This window comes from Anolis carolinensis, unplaced genomic scaffold (genome assembly GCF_035594765.1).
Source record: "Anolis carolinensis isolate JA03-04 unplaced genomic scaffold, rAnoCar3.1.pri scaffold_11, whole genome shotgun sequence".
In the NCBI taxonomy this organism is placed as follows: Eukaryota; Metazoa; Chordata; class Lepidosauria; order Squamata; family Dactyloidae; genus Anolis; species Anolis carolinensis.
In genome coordinates this window covers 15,764,811-15,786,172 of record NW_026943822.1, presented here as the reverse complement: position 1 = coordinate 15,786,172, position 21,362 = coordinate 15,764,811, and the positions used below count along the sequence as shown (strand labels likewise).

At 38.2% G+C, this 21,362-nt stretch overlaps 1 protein-coding gene across 2 annotated transcripts in view; it reads left to right on the top strand.

The window, feature by feature from the left end:
- The first annotated feature begins 3,433 nt into the window (after nt 1-3,433).
- Nucleotides 3,434-21,362, top strand: part of dut (deoxyuridine triphosphatase) — a 38,441-nt gene continuing 20,512 nt past the window's right edge. Inside the window, exons 1-7 of one of the 2 annotated variants that reach the window (XM_003229102.4) lie at nt 3,434-3,561; nt 6,602-6,818; nt 9,258-9,349; nt 10,468-10,512; nt 13,645-13,719; nt 14,468-14,538; nt 14,807-14,936. In XM_003229102.4, coding sequence (XP_003229150.2) covers nt 3,525-3,561; nt 6,602-6,818; nt 9,258-9,349; nt 10,468-10,512; nt 13,645-13,719; nt 14,468-14,538; nt 14,807-14,863 — 594 coding nt within the window. In that variant the 5' untranslated portion in view covers nt 3,434-3,524 and the 3' untranslated portion in view covers nt 14,864-14,936. Of the gene's footprint in view, nt 3,562-6,601; nt 6,819-9,257; nt 9,350-10,467; nt 10,513-13,644; nt 13,720-14,467; nt 14,539-14,806; nt 14,937-21,362 lie in introns of those variants that run through there. The other variant, XM_062963597.1, reaches the window with a different exon arrangement.

The window sequence follows — 21,362 nt, the reverse complement described above, 5'->3', positions numbered from 1 at the left end:
GTATACATTCTACAGTATTTTTACTACGTGTACTGGGGTTTTGATCTCTATTATTTTCCTGTTAACATTAAGTTCCAGCTATGTGTTCAACAAAACTTCAAAAAGCTGTGCGATATCTTGAGAACTTATTTATAAAGTTATTATAGGAGGGAAAGTGCGTTGCTAGGCTTCCAGAGACAACAGCATCCATTTCTCTAATGACTTGGCAAAGTGTTTTGTTTAGTCACAAATATTCCATCTGAACTCTGTTAGGAGCAATCTCAGTTTCCAAGCTCATACTGAGATTTACCATAAATAATCTCTAATCATCAATTGCATGCTGCTAGGTAAGAAATGAACAACCAGATTTCTTTCAGGTACTGAAAAGACTCAAGGTGCAGTCATCACCATCATATCATCATCATCATCCCCTTTTTATCCCCTTCAGAATCTCATACCAAGCTTTTTTGATTTACTAAAATCGCATGCCTTCAGTCTTGCTTCCAGGAAGCATGACAGCATTTCCTATCATACTTTTAATCAGCGTTTTAAGGAAACACAGACCTACCTGTATCTGTTGGGGATACGATCCTGGTCTTTGCATGAATATGCAAAACTATGGATAAGAGCAAACCCTATTGAAATGACAGGTGCCTGGCCTAAGAATATTTAGAGCTGTGCTGGAAAAGTTAGAAAATGTCTACAGAAGATATATTTTGTTGGAGATGGATAAATTAAACTGGTGATACCAATCCCATGGATACAGGAGTTGCACCGTATAGCCTATTTAATGTATACTATAGCCAGCATTGTCAACTGTTGGTCAACAATGACTGAATTTTGCTCATTGTTTTTAGTATTGGATGCAAATGTGTGACTGAGATGTTTTTGAAGCAAATCATACTCCCTCTTTTCTTTAATGCAGAGGTGGAGAATTTGAGGCTCTCTGGCCTTTATTAGATTACAAATTTCATAATCCTCACCTATTTTTATCACAATGGCGGAGCTGACAAGGCTGAATGCATGTATGTGTGCAATGGTTGGACAAAACTGGAACAAGAGTCCTATTTAGTGGTGCCACCCACATGAAAAATCATGAATATAATTGGGTGCAAGTGTGGTGTAGTGGTTGGAATGCTGCACTAGGACTCCAGGAGACATGGGTTCAATTCCACATTCAGCCACAGAAAACTACTAGGTGACCTTAGTCAAGTGACAGTCCTTCAGCCTCAGAGGAAAGCAATGGCAAACCTTTGAAGAAGTCTCATTAAGAAAACCCCATGATAGGGGTCTGCCTTAGGGTCACTATCTATACACAATACACATAATAAAAGTGAAAATATGTATATGTGTGTGGCTGGAGTGCCCACTTCCACATACAAACTCCCACTTCCATAAATAGCTCCCACTACTCAGGAGACACCAATAGCCCTCCCTCCAATGACATTGCAGGATATAGCGAGTCCAAGAGCCCTACCAATGTCCTCCACAAACACCATACTGCCCACCACCCAAGGGAAGACTTTCGTACGGGGACAATTTCATCCTAGATTTTCTGTTTTTCCTCCACCACAGACATCCCAGTGTTTCTTACTCTCGTTATTGGCGTGGATTTTGCTTGACCACACCTACTGCCTCTCCCATAACCTTTTCCTATTCTTTTCTATGGCACACAGCAAACAGAGGAATTGATCAGTAACTGAACATACTAGAGAGGTTTGGAGAGAATTCACCATGATTTATAGGAGTTATAGGTACTGGATGTATAGTTCACCTGCAATCAAAGAGCACTCTGATCCCCACCAATGATGAACCTGGACCTAACTTGGCACACAGAATGTCCATGGCCACCAAAAAATTGTTGTGGATGATAGGAGAGAGAACACCAAGAATGATCCTTTCGTTGAGGCTGAAAAGGATTTTATTTTCAGATGTGGAATTTCCTCCAAAAGCAAATCAGAGCGAGGATAAAGGCATTGACATTGCCTTTTATACGTTTTCAAACAAAGAAACATGGTCTAACATACATCTCGTCATCAGTACGTCACTTCACATGTTTATATACATGGGTATAAATGTGCATGCTTCAGCATTTTCTATCTAAGCACTCTAACCAGCCTGTAGCAAGTTACAGATAACTATGGCTCAGCTATAGTACATCAATCAGGGGCCTACTTTTGACATGTCAAGAGAGTCCACTCTCCCTCTAATGGAATATACACAGAGATAACAGCCCCCCTAAACGGTTTGGGACCCACCTACCTTCGCGACTGTATCTCCCCCTATGAACCTGCATGATCTCTTTGCTCGTCGGGGGAGGCCCTCCTCTCGCTCCCACCACCCTCGCAGTCACGGTTGGTGGGGACGAGGGAGAGGGCCTTCTCCGTCGTGGCCCCCCGGCTTTGTAACCTGCTCCCCAGGGAGATCAGGCAGGCCCCTACCCTCCTCTCCTTTAGAAAGAGCCTGAAAACATGGCTCTTCCAGCAGGCCTTCGATAATTGATCCAGTATGTCTGACCTCTTGCATCTCCAATAATAGTCCCGTATTTACGCCTCTTCCAGCACCCTGAAGGCGTTGACAATTTGGGTAATTCTCCCCTCCTGATGATTTTGACAAACTAGCACATTGGCCCAGGTTTTTTTCTAGATTTTATCCAAGATTTTACCTTTTGTTTTTGAATGTGATTTTATGACTGGTTTTTATTGTTATTGTTTTTATTGCTTTGTTTTTATTGTGGACTGGGCTTGTCCCCATGTAAGCCGCTCCGAGTCCCTTCGGGGAGATGGGGCGGGATATAAAAATAAAATTATTATTAGTAGTATTATTCTCCCGGTCCTGCCAGCTTGTACATTTACACAGACCCCTTGCACCTTCTTTGTGTCTGTGTCTGAGTGCCTGGTACAGAGAGAGCATGATTTTTCTATATTTCAGTGCTTCTAATGTGCTTACAATATGTCTAAAAATCTATATTTTCCAGTTCCTCATCACTGGAGGGATTTATAGTTGTAGTTCATCTACATCCAGAGGACCCAAACAATATGGATCTGGGCCAAACTTGGCATGCATACCCAATATGCCCACATTTGAATACTGGTGGGGTTTGAGGAGAATTGGCCTGGACATTTTGGAGTTGTAGGTTTTGGGATTTATAGTTCACCTGCAATCAATGATCACTCTGAACTCCACCAAAGATGGAATTGGACCAAACTTGGCACACAGAGCCCCATGACTGGAGGTCTTTGGGGAGAATTCACCTTAGTTCACTTACATCCAGAGAGCCATGTGAACCCAAACACCGATGGATCTGGACCAAACTTGGCACACATATCTGATATGCCGCTTAAGCGGCTGAGGGGGGAAAGGAAAGGGCCTGAGGCGGTTAGGAATGGTGGGAGTTGGAGTCCAAAACAACTGGAGGGCCCAACTTTGCCCATACCTGTATTAGGCCCTATACAGAGGCCTGTGTGTTTTCTTCTTCTTATGCAGCTTGGAGCTGTAAGAGTCAACAGCTTGGCTCCGCCTCGTGAGGACAAACTAAATCTGCAATGGCCGGCCGCTCCCTGAGGCGGCTCTTCGGAAACAGTTAAGGAGAAAGGCGGGGAAGAAGGGGGGAGGCCCCTAAATGGCGTCCTTTTCGATTTATTCCGTCGGCAGGGGAGAAACGTCTTTCCTTCCCCCCCCCCCTTTGAAGCGAATGGTTTCATCCACAAGCCCTGAAGGCCCTTGAGAAATATCTCTCGGGAACTACCATTCTTTTTTTTTTTAGGGGACTAGAATTCTCCCTTGAAGTGAATGGTTCCATCCACAAGACCTGAGGAGAACTAACAATCGGGAGATACCATTCTTTTGGAGGGGGAACTGAAATTCCCTCGTCTAAATGAATGGTTCCGTCCAACGAGGGCTGAACGCCTTTGAGAAATAATCAGGAAATACCATTTTGGGGAGTGGGGAGGGGGGTGCCTGAACTGCAAATCCAAGGATTTTGCTATGGCATAAAGATGCAACTGTGAAATGTGATAAGAGGCCACATTTGTTTCTGTGTGTGTGTTTTGGATGAATAATATAGTAATACAAATATATTAAATATAGTTAGTACGGAAAATATATGGTATATATAGCTGGAGGAGATGGAGCGGTATATAAATAAAGTTTTATATTATTATTATTATTATTATTATTATTTATACAATATAATAATATTGTGTGTGTGTGTGTGTGTGTGTGTGTGTGTATATATATATATACAGTAGAGTCTCACTTATCCAAGCCTCGCTTATCCAGGGTTCTGGATTATCCAACACATTTTTGTAGTCAATGTTTTCAGTACATCGTGATATTTTGGTGCTAAATTCATAAATACAGTAATTATTACTACATAGCATTACTGTGTATTGAACTACTTTTTCTGTCAAATTTGTTGTATATCATGATGTTTTGTTGCTTAATTTGTAAAATCATAACCTAATTTGATGTTTAATAGGTTTTTCCTTAATCTCTCCTTATTATCCAACGTATCCGCTTAGCCAACGTTCTGCTGGCCCGTTTACGTTGGATAAGCGAGACTCTACTGTATAATGTAATATCACTAATAATATTACACTATAGTGATATATTTCAATATAGTCATATATAATGCTAACATTGTGCTATGCTAATAATATAATATATTGTATGTACATATCATTTGTAAGCCGCTCTGACTCCCCTTCGGGATGAGAAGGGTGGGATATAAATGTAGTAAATAAATACATAAATGATTATTATAAGATCACTAGCTGTGCCCGGCCACGCGTTGCTGTGGCGAAGTATGGTGGTATGGGAAATAAAGTATTGAGGAACTGGTGGTAGTTAAGGTAAAAGGTAAAGGTTTTCCCCTGACATTAAGTCCATTATAAATGGGTTATATAGCTGTGTGGAAGGGCCCTGAGTCTACACTGCCATATAATCCAGTTCAAATCAGATAATCTGTATTTTATAGGCAGTGTGGAAGAGGCCTAAGTGAGGCCTAACTCTGCCTGTCCCCTGGGCTGAGTGGGTTGCTAGGAAACCAAGTGGGCGGAGCTTAGCCTTCTAACTGGCAGCAACTGGATAAAAACAATTATTCCTCTCCCTCTAATTAGGACTTTATTTTTCTTTCCTTTGAACGTATTGGCATGGATGAGGGGTTCTGCTGCCAAGTTTAGTGTTTCTGGGATGTGTAGTTTTGTTGTTTTGTCCTAGGCCGAAATTTCATTACCATTTTATATACAGTAGAGTCTCACTTATCCAACATAAACGGGCTGGCAGAATGTTGGATAAGCGAGTATGTTGGATAATAAGGAGGCATTAAGGAAAAGCCTATTAAACATCAAATTAGGTTATGATTTTACAAATTAAGCACCAAAACATCATGTTATACAACTAATTTGGCAGAAAAGGTAGTTCAATACACAGTAATGCTATGTAGTAATTACTGTATTTACGAATTTAGCACCAAAATATCACGATGTATTGAAAACATTGACTACAAAAATGCGTTGGATAATCCAGAACGGATAAGCGAGTGTTGGATGAGACTCTACTGTGTGTGTATATATATATATATATATATAGAGAGAGAGAGAGAGAGAGAGAAGGGGGGAAATTTCATTATTACCGTGTTTCCCCGAAAATAAGACAGTGTCTTATATTAATTTTTGCTCCCAAAGATGTGCTAGGTCTTATTTTCAGGGGATGTCTTATTTTTCCATGAAGAAGAATTCACATTTATTGTTGAACAAAAAAAATGAACATTTATTATATACTGTACAGTAGTTGTCATCACAAACCAGCATAACCAGACAAACTGTGAATCCTATCAAGAATTTCTTGTTACTCCCATTATTTCCATGCACAACTGGTATGTACATTTACCAATCCTGCATGCTCTGGTGTTCTGTTTGGCAGGCGCTAGGCATGCTTCCAAACAAAAACTTTACTAGGTCTTACTTTCGGGGGAGGCCTTATATTTAGCAATTCAGCAAAACTTCTACTAGGTCTTATTTTTCGGGGATGTCTTACAGTAGAGTCTCACTTATCCAACATAAACGGGCCGGCAGAACGTTGGATAAGCGAATATCTTGGATAATGAGGAGAGATTAAGGAGAAGCCTATTAAACATCAAATTAGGTTATGATTTTACAAATTAAGCACCAAAACATCATGTTATACAACAAAATTGACAGAAAAAGTAGTTCAATACACAGTAATGCTATGTAGTAATTACTGTATTTACGAATTTAGCACCAAAATATCATGATATATTGAAAACATTGACTACAAAAATGCGTTGGATAATCCAGAATGTTGGATAAGCGAGTGTTGGATAAGTGAGACTCTACTGTATTTTCGGGGAAACAGGGTATAAGGTCAAGGGGGGATTTCAAAGTTGAACCCGGAAGGTGGTCTTCCAACCCAAAAATGGGTCACTCTATGATTTTCTCTGTTCCTATCTCTGTGAGAGCCTTCGGTTTCACGGTCAAAATTTCGGTCTAAGCCACGCCCTCTTTCCCCCCGCAGCGTCCCCATTGGCTGTTGCCTTCAAAGGGACGCAGAAAGCGCGGGAATCTCAATTTGGCGCAATTTTTGTCTTCTTCTCCTTCAGATTTCGCGGGTGTCCGGTCTCCGTTTGCCTCTCCTTCCCCAGCGCTATCGCCAGCCATGCCTTGCACTGCCGAGGACCCCGTTTCGTCTCCCAGCAAGAGGCTGAAGGCGTCGGGCCCCGAGGAGCCCCTCAAAACACTCCGCTTCGCCAAGCTCTCCGAAAACGCCGTCGCCCCTTCCAGGGGCTCATCGAAGGCCGCGGGATACGATTTATACAGGTCAGGAGGCCAGGAAGGGTTAAAAACAAAGCTTGAAAACGAAGTAGAGCGTCCTGTGCAGTTTCTTTTCAGTTTTTAATACTTTGGAGTGATTTAACTATTTATTCTAACGATTCCAAGCTTAATTAGCATTTAATATGTGTATGTTGGGAGGCCAAAATTGTAATTCGTGTTGGTTTTTAGCATCCTGATCCATTTTTTAAGTCTGGCCCCGTTTACACTACCATATAATCCAGTTCCTGAATCCAGATGATCTGCTTTGAATAAATGAATGAAGCTTTATTTATTTATTATTTAATTTATAATTTATTTATTTCATTCATTTAACTTACTGATTCCTCAAATAATGCAATTTTATTAATACAGTGGAGTCTCGCTTATCCAACGTTCTGGATTATCCAACACTTTTTTGTAGTCAATGTTTTCAATGCATCATGATATTTTGGTGCTAAATTAGTAAATACAGTAATTGCTACATAGCATTACTACGTATTGAACTACTTTTTCTGTCAAATTTGTTGTATAACATGATGTTTTGGGGCTTAATTTGTAAAATCATAACCTATTTTAATGTTTAATAGGCTTTTTCTTAATCTCTCCTTATTATCCAACATATTTGCTTATCCAACGTTCTGCCGGCCCGTTTATGTTGGATAAGTGAGACTCTACTGTATCTATTTTTATTTTTGAATTTGACCCGTAGCTGCTGCATTTATTTATTTATTTAATACATTTATATCCCGCTCTTCTCACCCCGAAGGAGACTCAGAGCGGCTTACAAATCAAACGAACATACAATATATTATTAGCATAGCACAATATAAGCATTACATTACAATATTGTACTGTATCATAATATGGTAGTATTATTAGTAATATTATATATAATATATAATTTCACAGTCCTGCCCCGTCTCCACTCGCTGATCGCCATGGGACTTTTGTTGGTTTGTTTTTATTTTTCTTGGAAGATGCCTGTGCGTGATTTTTTAAATATAATATTATAATATAATTAATATTATTTTAATATAATTAATATTACTATATTGTATTATTAGTCGTATAATATTGTATGCCATTATAATATTATTATCAATATTATATGTATATACAATATATATATATATATCCAGCCCTATCTCCCAAAAGGACTTGGAGTGGCTTACAACAAAACAATAATATCTATAGATAAGGTTAAGTCTAGTCGTGTCCGACTCTGGGGGTTGGTGCACATCTCAGTTTCTAAGCTAAAGAGCCGGTGTTGTCCGTAGACATCTCCAAGATCATGTGGCCACTGGCATGACTGCATGGAGCGCTGTTACCTTCCCACCAGAGCAGTACCTATTGATCTACTCACATTTGCATGTTTTCGAACTGCTAGGTTGGCAGAAGCCGTGGCTAACAGTGGCAGCTCACCCCGGTCCCGGATTCAAACTGTCAGCAAGTTTAGCAGCTCTACGGTTTAATCCGCTGCGCCACTGGAGGCTCCTAAGATTTTGAGGAGCCCCCATCTTCACTACCATATAATCCAGTTTCTGAATCCAGATGATGTACAATTAATTAATTAAGCTTTATTTATATCCCGCCCCATCTCCCAAAGGGACTTGGAGCAGCATACAACAAAACAATAACATCTACACACATTATAAGAGCTATAATGCATCAGCACTACAGACGAACTCTGTGTGAGCTCAGGAGTCCCCTAAAAGCCTGAGTAGCAGTGCAAGGAAGAGGAAACAAGTTGGATCCTTTCACAAAAACAATTTATTATTGCAGGCCTAGCAATAAGGTGGTGCAGCAGCTTAAACTGCCAAATTGTTGAACTTGCTGACCGAAAGGTCGGTGGTTTGAATCCAGGAAGGGGGGATCTGGATCTGGACCAAACTTGGTGTAAGTAAGTAACTATTTTTCTACCCCGCCACCATCTCCCCACAGGGACTCGGGGCAGCTAACACGGGACAATGGCCCGAAAACAGTAAACAAGTACAACAATTAAAACATATTACAATGAATAAAACACAGTAAAATCACATTATGCAAACAATACATTACATTAAGCATAAAGGCCCATTAAAACATAAAATAGGTAAAAGTAAATAAAATAAAATGAACCACCAGGTTGGTGGAGGGGGGTAGTATGGAGTGGCCAAATTGAACTGAAGTGCCATAGTAAAGTTATAAAGTGCTTCGGGGCAGAAGACTTACCCAATATGCCTAATTTTGAATACTGGTAGGTTTTGGGGTGGGGGGAAGTTGTAGGTACTGGGATTTGTAGTTCACCTGCAATCAATGACACACGCGTATATTTATGAGTGTTGCATGTCTTCTAAATGTCACACAAATGTGTGGATACTTGTTAAGAAACCCCGCCACCTCCCCTAAAAGAAACCTAATTACTAATTTGTATCTGTAAATTGCCTGCTTTGTTTGTTTTCCTAGTGCCTATGACTATGAGATCCCTGCTTCAGGAAAGGCTATCGTGAAAACAGACATTCAGATTGCTCTTCCTACAGGATGCTATGGTCGAGTAGGTAAGTTCACAGATAGAAAGCCTGTGCACATTTACTCCTTTTTTCCCCTACCACGAAAACAGACAATAGGATTTGAAACTTGGTTAATTCCAAACGTGAATTCTAAATTCTTGTGTAGATTGGATCATGTTTAAATGAATAACTTGCATTTCAGTGGTAAAGAAATCTTGAATATTATTATTATTATTTATTCATTTACATTCTGCTTTTCTCTCGTGGGTGGGATTCAAAGCGGCGTACAACATATAAAATTCATATAAATACATTAAACAACAATATATAATAAATTAAAACATCATATTCCCAATATAAAAACCCAATTAAGATATCAAATAAAACAATTTAAAAATTTACAGCAAGCACCATATTAAAGATATCCATAACCTCTGGCCACTGAAGTTATTTATCAAGTATTATATAAAAATATGTATTTCCATATCTGTACTGATATTGGTTTATATCATTTGCAGCACCCCTTCCTATTTTATGTAGGCACGTATCATAAAACCTGTATCCTGTCTTAGAGCAAGGCCTCTGTCAGGTTCAAGAAATATTATATCACCATTATCTTGAACTTTAGTTATTTTAATTAGGTTCGCTATGTCCATATGTGTCAGTTTTGTAGTGCTCATTAATATATGGGACGTTAAGTGTTGCAGCCAAAAAAAAATCAGCTTTTGCTGCCTTGCACATAGCTGTAAAATTTGGATGATTGGTAATGGGAATCATACTGTTTTTTTAGTGAATGGGAATTATGTGTCCACCTTCTCTGCTTGGTTCTTTAATGAAGATCACTAAACAAACCAGGAAACTCCAGTGCTGGCTTATTTACTATAGGAACAACAACAAAGTTTCTGTGGGCCAGCTTTCTGTTACATTATTACCATAGTTCAGTGTTTCTCAAACCTATTCCTTCAGGTGTTAGGGATTTCAGCTCTCACAATTCCTAACAGCTGGTAAAATGGCTGGGATTTCAGGGAGATGAAATCCAAAACACCTGGAGGAGCACAGTTTGGAAAATACTGCCATAGTTGAACAAATTGCCTTGGGTAATTTGTGCAGTTTCCAAAAGATGAGTTTGACTTGCATTATAGCTATAATTTTCTTCTGTGTTTCAGCTCCTCGGTCTGGACTAGCTGCAAAACATTTCATAGATGTTGGTGGTAAGTTATTTATTTCTCTATGCTGTGATACTTGTATATTTATTTGCAGCGCAATGAGGGTCGCATTCAAATCTCTTGTGTCAAAATCAGGTTAAATTGGTTGTTCAGGAATAATAATAATAATAATAACAACAACAACAACTTTACTTTTGTATCCCGCAATAATAATAATAATAACTGAACATGCAGAGGATAAAAAGTATGGATTCTGGAAGGGGGTTCCTGATCATTATAAGCCTCTATATTTTACTAAAACATAGTAAACCGCCTCGTATGAAGTCATACAATTGTTTCATCTTGGTTCATTCTTCCCACTCACCAGGAGTCAGGCTGTGCAGAAATCTACGAACCACAAGAGGAAAACCTTATGCAGTCCCAAGTCCTGGTTTACTGATAGTATAGGGTTTTCATTAGCTTCAGCAAACCTGAGAGTGTTTTGCCTTTAAATATCTAAAGTTTAGGTATTGGTTATGTCGTGCATGTATGTATGTATGTACACGTATGTTTGTATGCATATATATGTGTATGTCTCTCTCTCTCTCTCTATATATATATATATATATACATACATACATACATACATACATATACATATACACACATACATACAGATATGTCTACACATACATCCCTTTGGGAGGAGCATAGATTCTCCATTATCTAGGCATGTTGGTTGTCATTTACTTTTGATTTCATGTAGTAATTCTACATCTTATCTTCAAAAAGATTTACTTGCAAGTAGTCAGCCCTCTGACATCATTTATGGATAAAACGCACCAGTATTGCAATAATTGCTGCATCCATTATATTTATAACAGCTATTTATGTAGATATGGTAGTGATTTAGATAAAGAATACAGCCTGAGAACAGAGGTTCTTTCTTCCTCTCTACTATGCTTTATGAGTATTCCTCGGCCAAGAACAGCATTAGTTTATGACTTTATGACCCTGTTCTCTGTGGTTTTTATTCTTATTTCTTTTCTCACCCCGAGTTTTAACTAAGTGTTCATGTGGCCCGCCCTTGTTTTATTGTTCTTCTGATTTTGCGTAATGTAGTGTATATTATCATTTATTGTATTGTTCAATGTGTTATGATTTGTTGTTCTATTTATATTCTGTTATATTGTATTGTTCTGGGCATGGCCCCATGTAAGCCGCCCTGAGTCCCCGTTGGGGAGATGGTGGCGGGGTATAAATAAAGTTTATTATTATTATTATAGTTTCAGTGAATGAAAATTAATATTCTGACATACTGAAGAAGTGTGTTCTCACAGGTGGGAGAAATAATAAAAATGTAAAACTGCGAGAAATGAAAATACAAACTGTTATCCAATTCTGTTTGAGTTACACAGTGCCAAATAGTACTCAAGGCATTCAGAAAGTTTACATATGTATCTGGCTAAACAACATTATATATCTCCAGAACGTATATAGCAAAATATACTATTCATAGTTTGTGATTAATTTTATTGCTGCTCCTTTAACAACATACTAAATTTTTTTGAACAGTTGATTCTTGCGTATATGAAATCTTGCTTATATGAAATCTTTGCAGTTTTATAAATAGATATATTGCCGAACAATTCCATTATGCTGCATAATCATAAGCTACTGCAAATACCCAAAAAATAGACTTAAATCTATATAAAACTATAATTGTATTTTAAAACTACTCTCCAGTTAAGTTATATATGTGCTTATATGGTTATCTAGAGAAATTCCTTGTGAATATGCATGTCTAAACTTATCTCCGTTCTGAAAAAGCAGTTGGAGAAATCTCCATAATGATCTCTGCTCCTGTGTTTGTCTCTGGAATGCAGCGTTTGTGCTTTTAGTCTGGCATAGAGGGCAGAATATTTTATGTTGTTGCTTAATATGCTATACCGAGACCAGACAATGACTGCCTTGTATTCTGCTGTCTGGTTCTATTTGGCTTCCTTTAAAATTATTTGCCCATCCCAGTATTCCTCCTACTTTAACTTCTGTGATACAAATAGAGGCTTGCTCTGATTGCGAATGCAGCACATTGTGCATGACAACTGGGACAGCTTTCTGATTTTGACTAACATGTCTTTAGGTTTCCTTCCTGCAGCTTCTGTAAATTGTGTTATCTTGCTCATAATGTGCTGCCAGGGACTAGCAGTACCTCCTCTTTGGTCTTTCATCATTTTGAAAACATATCTATAGCACTTCTGCACTTTTATATTACCTTTATCAATCAGTGATTGCAATAATCAGTGTGGATATTGGGTTGCAATCCTTATAAATCTAATTGTTATTTTCATGCTGGCCTAATAAAGCTCATGCCCTTCCTGTTTTAAGATTCTGGTTTGTCATTTGACATTAAGTCATTGCTCTCTGTCTATTTGGAGTTCATTTGTTTTTGTTTTGTATTTTTCTAGAACTCCAGTGTCAGTCCAGAATAATTGCTCGGAGACAAGCACATATCTAAAATGGAAGAGCTCTGAGGCCCCTTCCACATAGCTGAATAAAATCCCACAGTATCTGCTTTGAACTGGGATATATGGCAGTGTGGACTCGGATATCCCAGTTCAAAACAGATACTGTGGGATTTTCTGCCTTTATGTTCTGGGTTATATGGCCCTGGGAACTTGCCCAAATCACAAAGTTGTTTTTCAGACCAGAAATATACTTACAGTCCTATCATACATGTTCCAAAGCTTTTTTCATCTCAGAAGTCTTAATTTACCATACATCTAGAAATTTTAGTCAGAAAATTAACAATTATTGATAATGACTGGTAAGTGGAAAAAAGTAGAAACATGTTCATGGCTGTCTGGTGTGATGTGGGTTGTATTATTGGCCAGAATCCTCTTGGTAGCTGATGATGGCTTTGAGGAATATTGTCAAGGACATAATATCATACATTTTCAAACTTTTTGCACAGTAGCAAAACAGCTCCATCTCAACCCTGCCATTTTCTGATTGGCTGAAAGGAGAACTTCATTACTTTTATCACCCTTGTTATCCAGCATTCAATAGGATCTCAACCTAGATTTCATTTCACTAGTCATTTGTTTCTGATAGTGTAGAAGTTGTGTCCTTTGATATGTGACTTTAATGAAAGACATCAACTTTGCTAAAATTTCTCAATTGTGCTGTTTATTGCAGCTGGGGTGATTGATGAAGATTACAGAGGGAATGTTGGCGTTGTGCTGTTTAACTTCGGAAAGGAATCCTTTAAAGGTAAGAATTAAACTTCGTGATTTTAGGTACCAAATGGAACTTCAAACCTGTTTTGATTAATTAACCTTTTTGCCAGCTGGTTTATTTTACATGAGATGCATGTTCGATATAAATACGAATAAAGTGAAATGTGGGATACCACCTTTCCCTTCAACTTCCAGAGTTCATTTGTTTATAACTTCATCCTGCTGTGATATAAATGTTTTTTTTTATCTGGTTGCACTCAGAATTATACATAGTCACTACAAAATAAGCACACATATGCACCTACACACAGGCATCCAAAGATAGGAAGCAATATATAAATAGAACTAATGGATAGTTAAAGGTAAAGGTTTTCCCCTGACATTAAGTCCAGTTGTGTCCGACTCTGGGGGTTGGTGCTCATATCTCTTTCTAAGCCGAAGAGCCGGCATTGTCCATAGACACCTCCAAGGTCATGTGGCCAGCATGACTGCATGGAGCGCCATTACCTTCCCGCCGGAGCAGTACCTATTGATCTACTCACATTTGCATGTTTTCAAACTGCTATGTTGACAGAAGCTGGGGCTAACAGCAGGTGCTCACTCTGCTCCCTGGATTCGAACCTGCGACCTTTCGGTCCGCAAGTTCAGCAACCAGACACACTACAGGAAGGACAACTTCCCTAATATAATTTAAAATGGGTATATAATGTTAATATTATTAGGTAATTTGATTGTAGAGTTTTTTTGAAATGCTGATACTAAGATTATTTTGTTTTTTGAAGTCAAAAAGGGGGACAGGATTGCCCAGTTAATCTGTGAACGCATCTACTATCCTGAACTTGAAGAGGTCGAGGTAAGGAACTTGACGTCAATAAAGAGATTGTTACAAGCAAAGTTGATCTTTTTGTTGTTTGTTTGTTTTTAATCAAGAAAGGAAAGAAAATGTACCTGCTTATCATTAAGTTAATGTTTGTTCGATAGCTTGTCATTTATTTCTGGATTAATTTTCCTACCTTAAGATAGGTAATAGATAAGTTGACACTGGTTTCTAAAAAGTACATAATATGATGCAAATACTAATGTAATAGAATGCTAATAGAATAACTAAAACTGTGTTTCAGGTTTTGGATGAAACAGAACGTGGCTCAGGGGGCTTTGGATCCACAGGGCAGAAATAACGGACTTAACATGTCGTAAATTATTTCATTTTGTCGTTTTTGTATCTTTAAATAAAGCAAGCTTTTTTTTCTAGGCTTGTTCTATTTTTCTTTAGGAGGGGATGCGGTTTAACTGAAATGACTAAAAATGTGATATTTGCAACACATTTTCCACAATTTGTTTAGACTTTGACAAAGTGTTTTGTTTCATTATCTCAAGCCGCCACAAAGTAAGCAGTTGGGCAAACAAATTTATAATGGAATTGAACGTGAAATACTGAAATTTGTGTATTTTTATGCAGCAAAGAAGAAAAACCAGTATGTTTTAAGAACTCATTTGGCTGTGTTATTGTATATTGGTAAAATGTACGATATTCTATTGCTCAATAATTCATTCTCTGGTGGGTGTAAAGCAGGCATGGGCAAACTTGGGCCCTCCAGGTGTTTTGGACTTCAACTCCCACAATTCCTAACAGCCGGTAGGCTGTTAGGAATTGTGGGAGTTGAAGTCCAAAACACCTGGAGGGCCAAAGTTTGCCCATGCCTGGTGTAAAGAAAGCATTAATACACAAAACAAAAATGTAGTTCTATCAAATAGTACCAATATAATAAAATAGAGAAAAATATATAAAATACCCTGTTTCCCTGAAAATAAGACATCCCCAGAAAATAAGACCTAGTAGAGGTTTTGCTGAATTGCTAAATATAAGGCCTCCCGAAAGTAAGACCTAGAGAAGTTTTTGTTTGGAAGCATGCAGGATCGGTAAATGTACATACCATAGATTGTTATACATGGACATAAAGGTAACAAGAAATAATAATAATAATAATATAATAACTTTATTCTTTTATCCCACCTCCATCTCCCAGAAGGGACTCAGGGCAGCTAACACAGGGACAAGCCCAACAACAACATAAATTTACATACGAACAGAAATTCAAAACAGTAATTTAAAAACAGTATACCAATAAAATATAATATAGAAATTCTTGAAAGGATTTACAGTTTGGTTATGCTGGTTTGTGATGACAACTACTGTACAGTAGATAATAAATTTTCATTTTTTTTTAAATTCAACCATAAATGTGAATTCTTCTTTGTGGAAAAATAAGACATCCCCTGAAAATAAGACCTAGTGCATCTTTGGGAGCAAAAATTAATATAGGACACTGTCTTATTTTTGGGGAAACAGGGTAAATACACACACCAAGTATGAAATGGTTTAAATTTAAAAAGTTTCGGAATGTTTACGTCGTAAAAACAGCAATATTAATACAGGTTTTAAATATTAAATGTTGAAAGTCTGCATGGATAAAAAGTCTTTCTTGGTGGTGAAAAAAATAGAGTCACTATCCAAGGAATCTCCATGGAGAGCGTTCCTGAAGTATGAAGCATCATATTAAGACAGACCTTTTAACCCCGTACTATGCCTCCGTTGGTTGGCGCAACCCAAGAGAGCTGTTCTCAAAACATAGGTATGCACAAAAAGCATCCTTCATGCATCAAGGAGCCTTTAAGGTCAGAACGAGTGCTTTGAATTGGATTTGTCAACAAAGTGGGAGCCAGGGAGCCAATTACTTGCATAACATGAACATAATGGCAGTCTCAGTACTCTTGTAGCGATGTTCAGTGCCAACTGCAGTCCCTGTCTTCCAAGGGCAGCCTTACAAAATAGTGCAACTTTTAGTCCCAGTTTGTTGGGACTTTGTATCCATCAGCCTCCACTCCAGTAAATATGATTTGCTACTCATTGGCTATATTTCAGAGCAGGCATGGGCAAACTTCGACCCTCTAGGTGTTTTGATGTGCAAAACACATCAACTGTTAGGAATTGTGAGAGTTGAAGTCCAAAACACTTGGAGAGCCAAAGTTTGCCCATACCTGTTTCAGAGGAAGGCAAAATCACCTTTGTGTATTCTGTGCCTAGGAAAACCATATGAAATTCATTGAATCATTGTTGATACAATGAATTGAAGGCATATTTACATATACAGAAGAGTCTCACTTATCCAACACTCGCTTATCCAATGTTCTGTATTATCCAACACATTTTTGTAGTCAATGTTTTCAATATATCGTGATATTTTAGTGCTAAATTCATAAATACAGTAATTACTACATAGCATTACTGCGTATTGAACTACTTTTTCTGCCAAATTTGTTGTCTAACATGATGTTTTGGTGCTTAATTTGTAAAATCATAACCTAATTTGATGTTTAATAGGCTTTTCCTTAATGCCTCCTTATTATCCAAGATATTTGCTTATCCAACATTCTGCCGGCCCGTTTATGTTGGATAAGTGAGACTCTACTGTATGTATACTGAAAGCAAGGAGCCCGATGGCGCAGCAGGTTAAACTGCTGAACTTGCTGACCGAATCCGGGGAGCAGAATGAGCTCCCGCTGTTAGCCCCAGCTTCTGTCAACCTAGCAGTTCGAAAACATGCAAATGTGAGTAGATCAATAGGTACCGCTCCGGTGGGAAGGTAACGGCGCTCCATGCAGTCATGTCGGCCATATGGCCTTGGAGGTGTCTACAGACAACACCGGCTCTTCTGTTTAGAAATGGAGATGAGCACCCAACCCTCCAGAGTCAGACACGACTAGAGTTAATGTCAGGAGAAAACCTTTTATACTGAAAGAAATTAGAGTGTTTTATTTTATCTGATCTTTTCTACAGTAGTTAAGGCTTAGAAATAGATAGCCCAAAATACAGTAGAGTCTCATTTATCCAAGACTCGCTTACCCAAGGTTCTGGGTTATCCAATGCATTTTTGTAGTCAATGTTTTCAATATATTGTGATATTTTGGTGCTAAATACAGTAATTACAGCATAACATTACTGCGTATTAGAACTACTTTTTCTGTCAAATTTGTTGTATAACATGATGTTTTGGTGCTTAATTTGTAAAATCATAACCTAATTTGATGTTTAATAGGCTTTCCCTTAATCCCTCCTTATTATCCAAGATATTTGCTTATCCAAGGTTCTGCCGGCCCGTTTAGCTTGGATAAGTGAGTTTCAAGTGTATTTCATGGCTGACGGAGGATTTCAAGCTGAGGTTCTCCATTCTTCAACTGCCACTGGGACATCATGCTGTCTCACTGCTTTTGTGTAACATACCCTTAGTGATAGTATGTTTACGGATCATGCAAATGATGCCCTATACCAGTCCACAACATTTGATGCATATGAGATTGATCCTAAACTCCCTTATAAATACTCAGGACTATATTAAAAATGATTTTCCTGTGTGATTGATTTTTTCCACAAGAAAAACTAAAATCTGGATTATTATATATATAAATTACTTTCTTTTTCCTACATGAACTCTTAACTTTTTACAAATCTCTGTTACATGCAGAGACCTGCTTCTTGTCAGGGGGTTGGACTGGATGGCCCATGAGGTCTCTTCCAACTCTACTATTCTATGATTCTATGACCTCTATTGAACCTGAATTTTAGTATGTGAAAGAGAGGAGGTTTCTGTTGCCTCTAGTTTAGGAAATGAACCACTAGATGGCACTTGAAGGTTGTCTTTTCTTTTCCAGTAGTATCTTTTTAGGGAAGAGGTAGTTCTTCCATCAATCCCAGTGTTTGTACTTAATCATCATGACTCTCCCATGAGACTATATTGGTGGAAGGCAAACAGGCAGCAATTGCTGAGTGAAAGCTGGCAGAAGTGGGACGTGTTGAGGAGGGGAAACTATGTTTATAATTGAAAGAAGATTTAGAGGGTTGAGCTGTTTGCACAGTCACTTCTGGCCTATAAAAGCTCCTGGGATGCCTATGGCTTCATTCCCCTTGTTGGGTTGCCACAAGAATGGAAAAAATCAGCGAATAGAAACGTTCTCGTCACCCGGCTGCTGTCAAATGTCACCCTCTCCAGTGATGGCCAACCCTATGACACGCGTGTCAGTACTGACACGCCTAACTATTTTTGCTGACACGCTGCCGCATGCAGATTGATTGGATGACTGTCTTTTGTGGCCAAATTTGGCGTGATTTGGTCCAGTGGTTTTGTTGTTTACTCCATGGGAATTATGCACATTACATACAGTAGAGTCTCACTAATCCAAGCTAAACGGGCCGGCAGAAGCTTGGATAAGCGAATATCTTGGATTATAAGGACTGATCAAGGAAAAGCCTATTAAACATCAAATTAGGTAATGATTGTACAAATTAAGCACCAAAACATCATGTTATACAACAAATTTGACAGAAAAAGTAGTTCAATATGCAGTAATGTTATGTAGTGATTACTGTATTTACGAATTTAGCACCAAAATATCACGATATATTGGAAACATTGACTACAAAAATGGCTTGGATTATCCAGAGGCTTGGATAAGCGAGGCTTGGATTAGTGAGACTCTACTGTATATATATATATACACATATATTATATACATACACATACAGTAGAGCAGGGGTCCCCAAACTTTTAAAACGGGGGGCCAGTTCATGATTCTTCGGACCGTTGGAGGGCCGGACTATAGTTGGCCACCGAGAAATAATAATAATAATAATAACAACAACAACAATAATAAAAAAGAGGGTTGGAAGAGACCCTTTGTGCCATTGAGTCCAATCCACTTCTGCCTTTGTGCACCAAAAGCACAAGCAAAGCACCCCAGATGGCCACCCAGCGTCAATGTTAATAATAATAATAATAATAATGATAATAAAAAAGAGGGTTGGAAGAGACCCTTTGTGCCATTGAGTCCAATCCGCTTCTGCCTTTGTGCACCAAAAGCACAAGCGAAGCACCCCTAACAGATGGCCACCCAGCATCAATGTTAATAATAATAATAATAATAATAATAAAGAAGGTTGGAAGAGACCCCTTGGGCCATTGAGTCCAATCCGCTTCTGCCTCTGCGCACCAAAAGCACAAGCAAAGCACCCCTGACAGATGGCCACCCAGCGTCAATGTTAATAATAATAATAATAATAATAATAATAATAATAATAATAATAATAATAATGGTTGTAAGAGAAGAAGAGACCTCTTGGGTCATTTAGACCAACCCCCTTCTGCCCTTGTGCCGTGGGGGCCGGATAAATAGCTTCGATGGGCCGCATCTGGCCCCCGGGCCTTAGTTTGGGGACCCCTGCAGTAGAGTCTCACTTATCCAAGCTAAACGGGCCGGCAGAAGCTTGGATAAGCGAATATCCTGGATAATAAGGAGGGATTAAGGAAAAGCCTATTCAACATCAAATTAGGTTATGATTTTACAAATTAAGCACCAAAACGTCACGTTTTACAAAAAATTTGACAGAAAAAGTAGTTCAATACGCAGTAATGTTATGTTGTAATTACTGTATTTATGAATTTAGCACCAAAATATCACGATATATTGAAAACATTGACTACAAAAATGGCTTGGAAACTTGGATAAGCGAGGCTTGGATAAGTGAGACTCTACTCTGTGTGTGTGTGTATATATATATATATATATATAAATCTCATTCTATTGTTAATCTATTATTGTAGTATATTATCATATTATTACTATTATATTATTATTATATTCATTATTCATGACTACATTGAAACTAGAATAGAGAGAAATCAGCGTGGAAACTGCAAGAGGTAGCATAGATTGTTGTTCATGGAAATAGTGGTAATAAATAGTTTTTTATTTATTAAATAGTTATATATTACAATTATACATTTTTGTTATTTAAACTATACATATTGTGAAATTATGGTTTTTTTCTCTAAGTGACACACCACCCAAGTCATGCTAGGTTTTTTGGTGAATTTTGACACACCAAGCGCAAAAGTTGCCCATCATTGCTCTATCCTCTTCTTTAACATTTTATGTTGTGAAAATATTCTTGAGCGTCTTCAGCCCCTGCCTGCGCGAGGCATAACGAAACATAGTTGGATTATGAGAATCTTTATGAATATTCCTCAGTTTCTGAGTTGGCAGGGACTCCTAAGTCTTCAGACAGGTATGCGGTGTCTCCTGTCATTGTGTTTTGGCTTCAAGATGGTTAAATAAGTTTTGGTATTAAATAAACTTGTGTGATCCAGCCTATTTCCTGCCGCATCAAATCTTTCCTTGTTAGAATAACAGTGTTCTTTTCTTTGGTGAGAGTTGAGTGTGCTTTTTTTGGCAGGCCTGGCATTTTCAACTTGCATACATTTGTGGCCTCAAGTGAATCTAAAGTGAACACTTTGCTTCAGTGCTTAACAGCTTTTGCAAAAAAAAAAAAAAAAAGTGGCCATGTTACAAGCTGTACGGATTTCTGAGTTGGAGATCCAGTGTTCCCTCACTTATCGCGGGTGTTACGTTCCAGGACCACCCGCAAAAAGTGAAAATCTGCAATATAGGCACGCTATATTTATTTTAATATTTATACATCATTTTAGTAGTTATAAACTATTTTAAGTCTTTATTAACCAATAGTGTGTTGATAAATCGCCGCCACTTGAGCTCCTTTTCTCTCCCTTTGACTACTTCTTCCTCCCTTTCTTAGGCTGTAAATTGTAATTTTTTATTATTTAT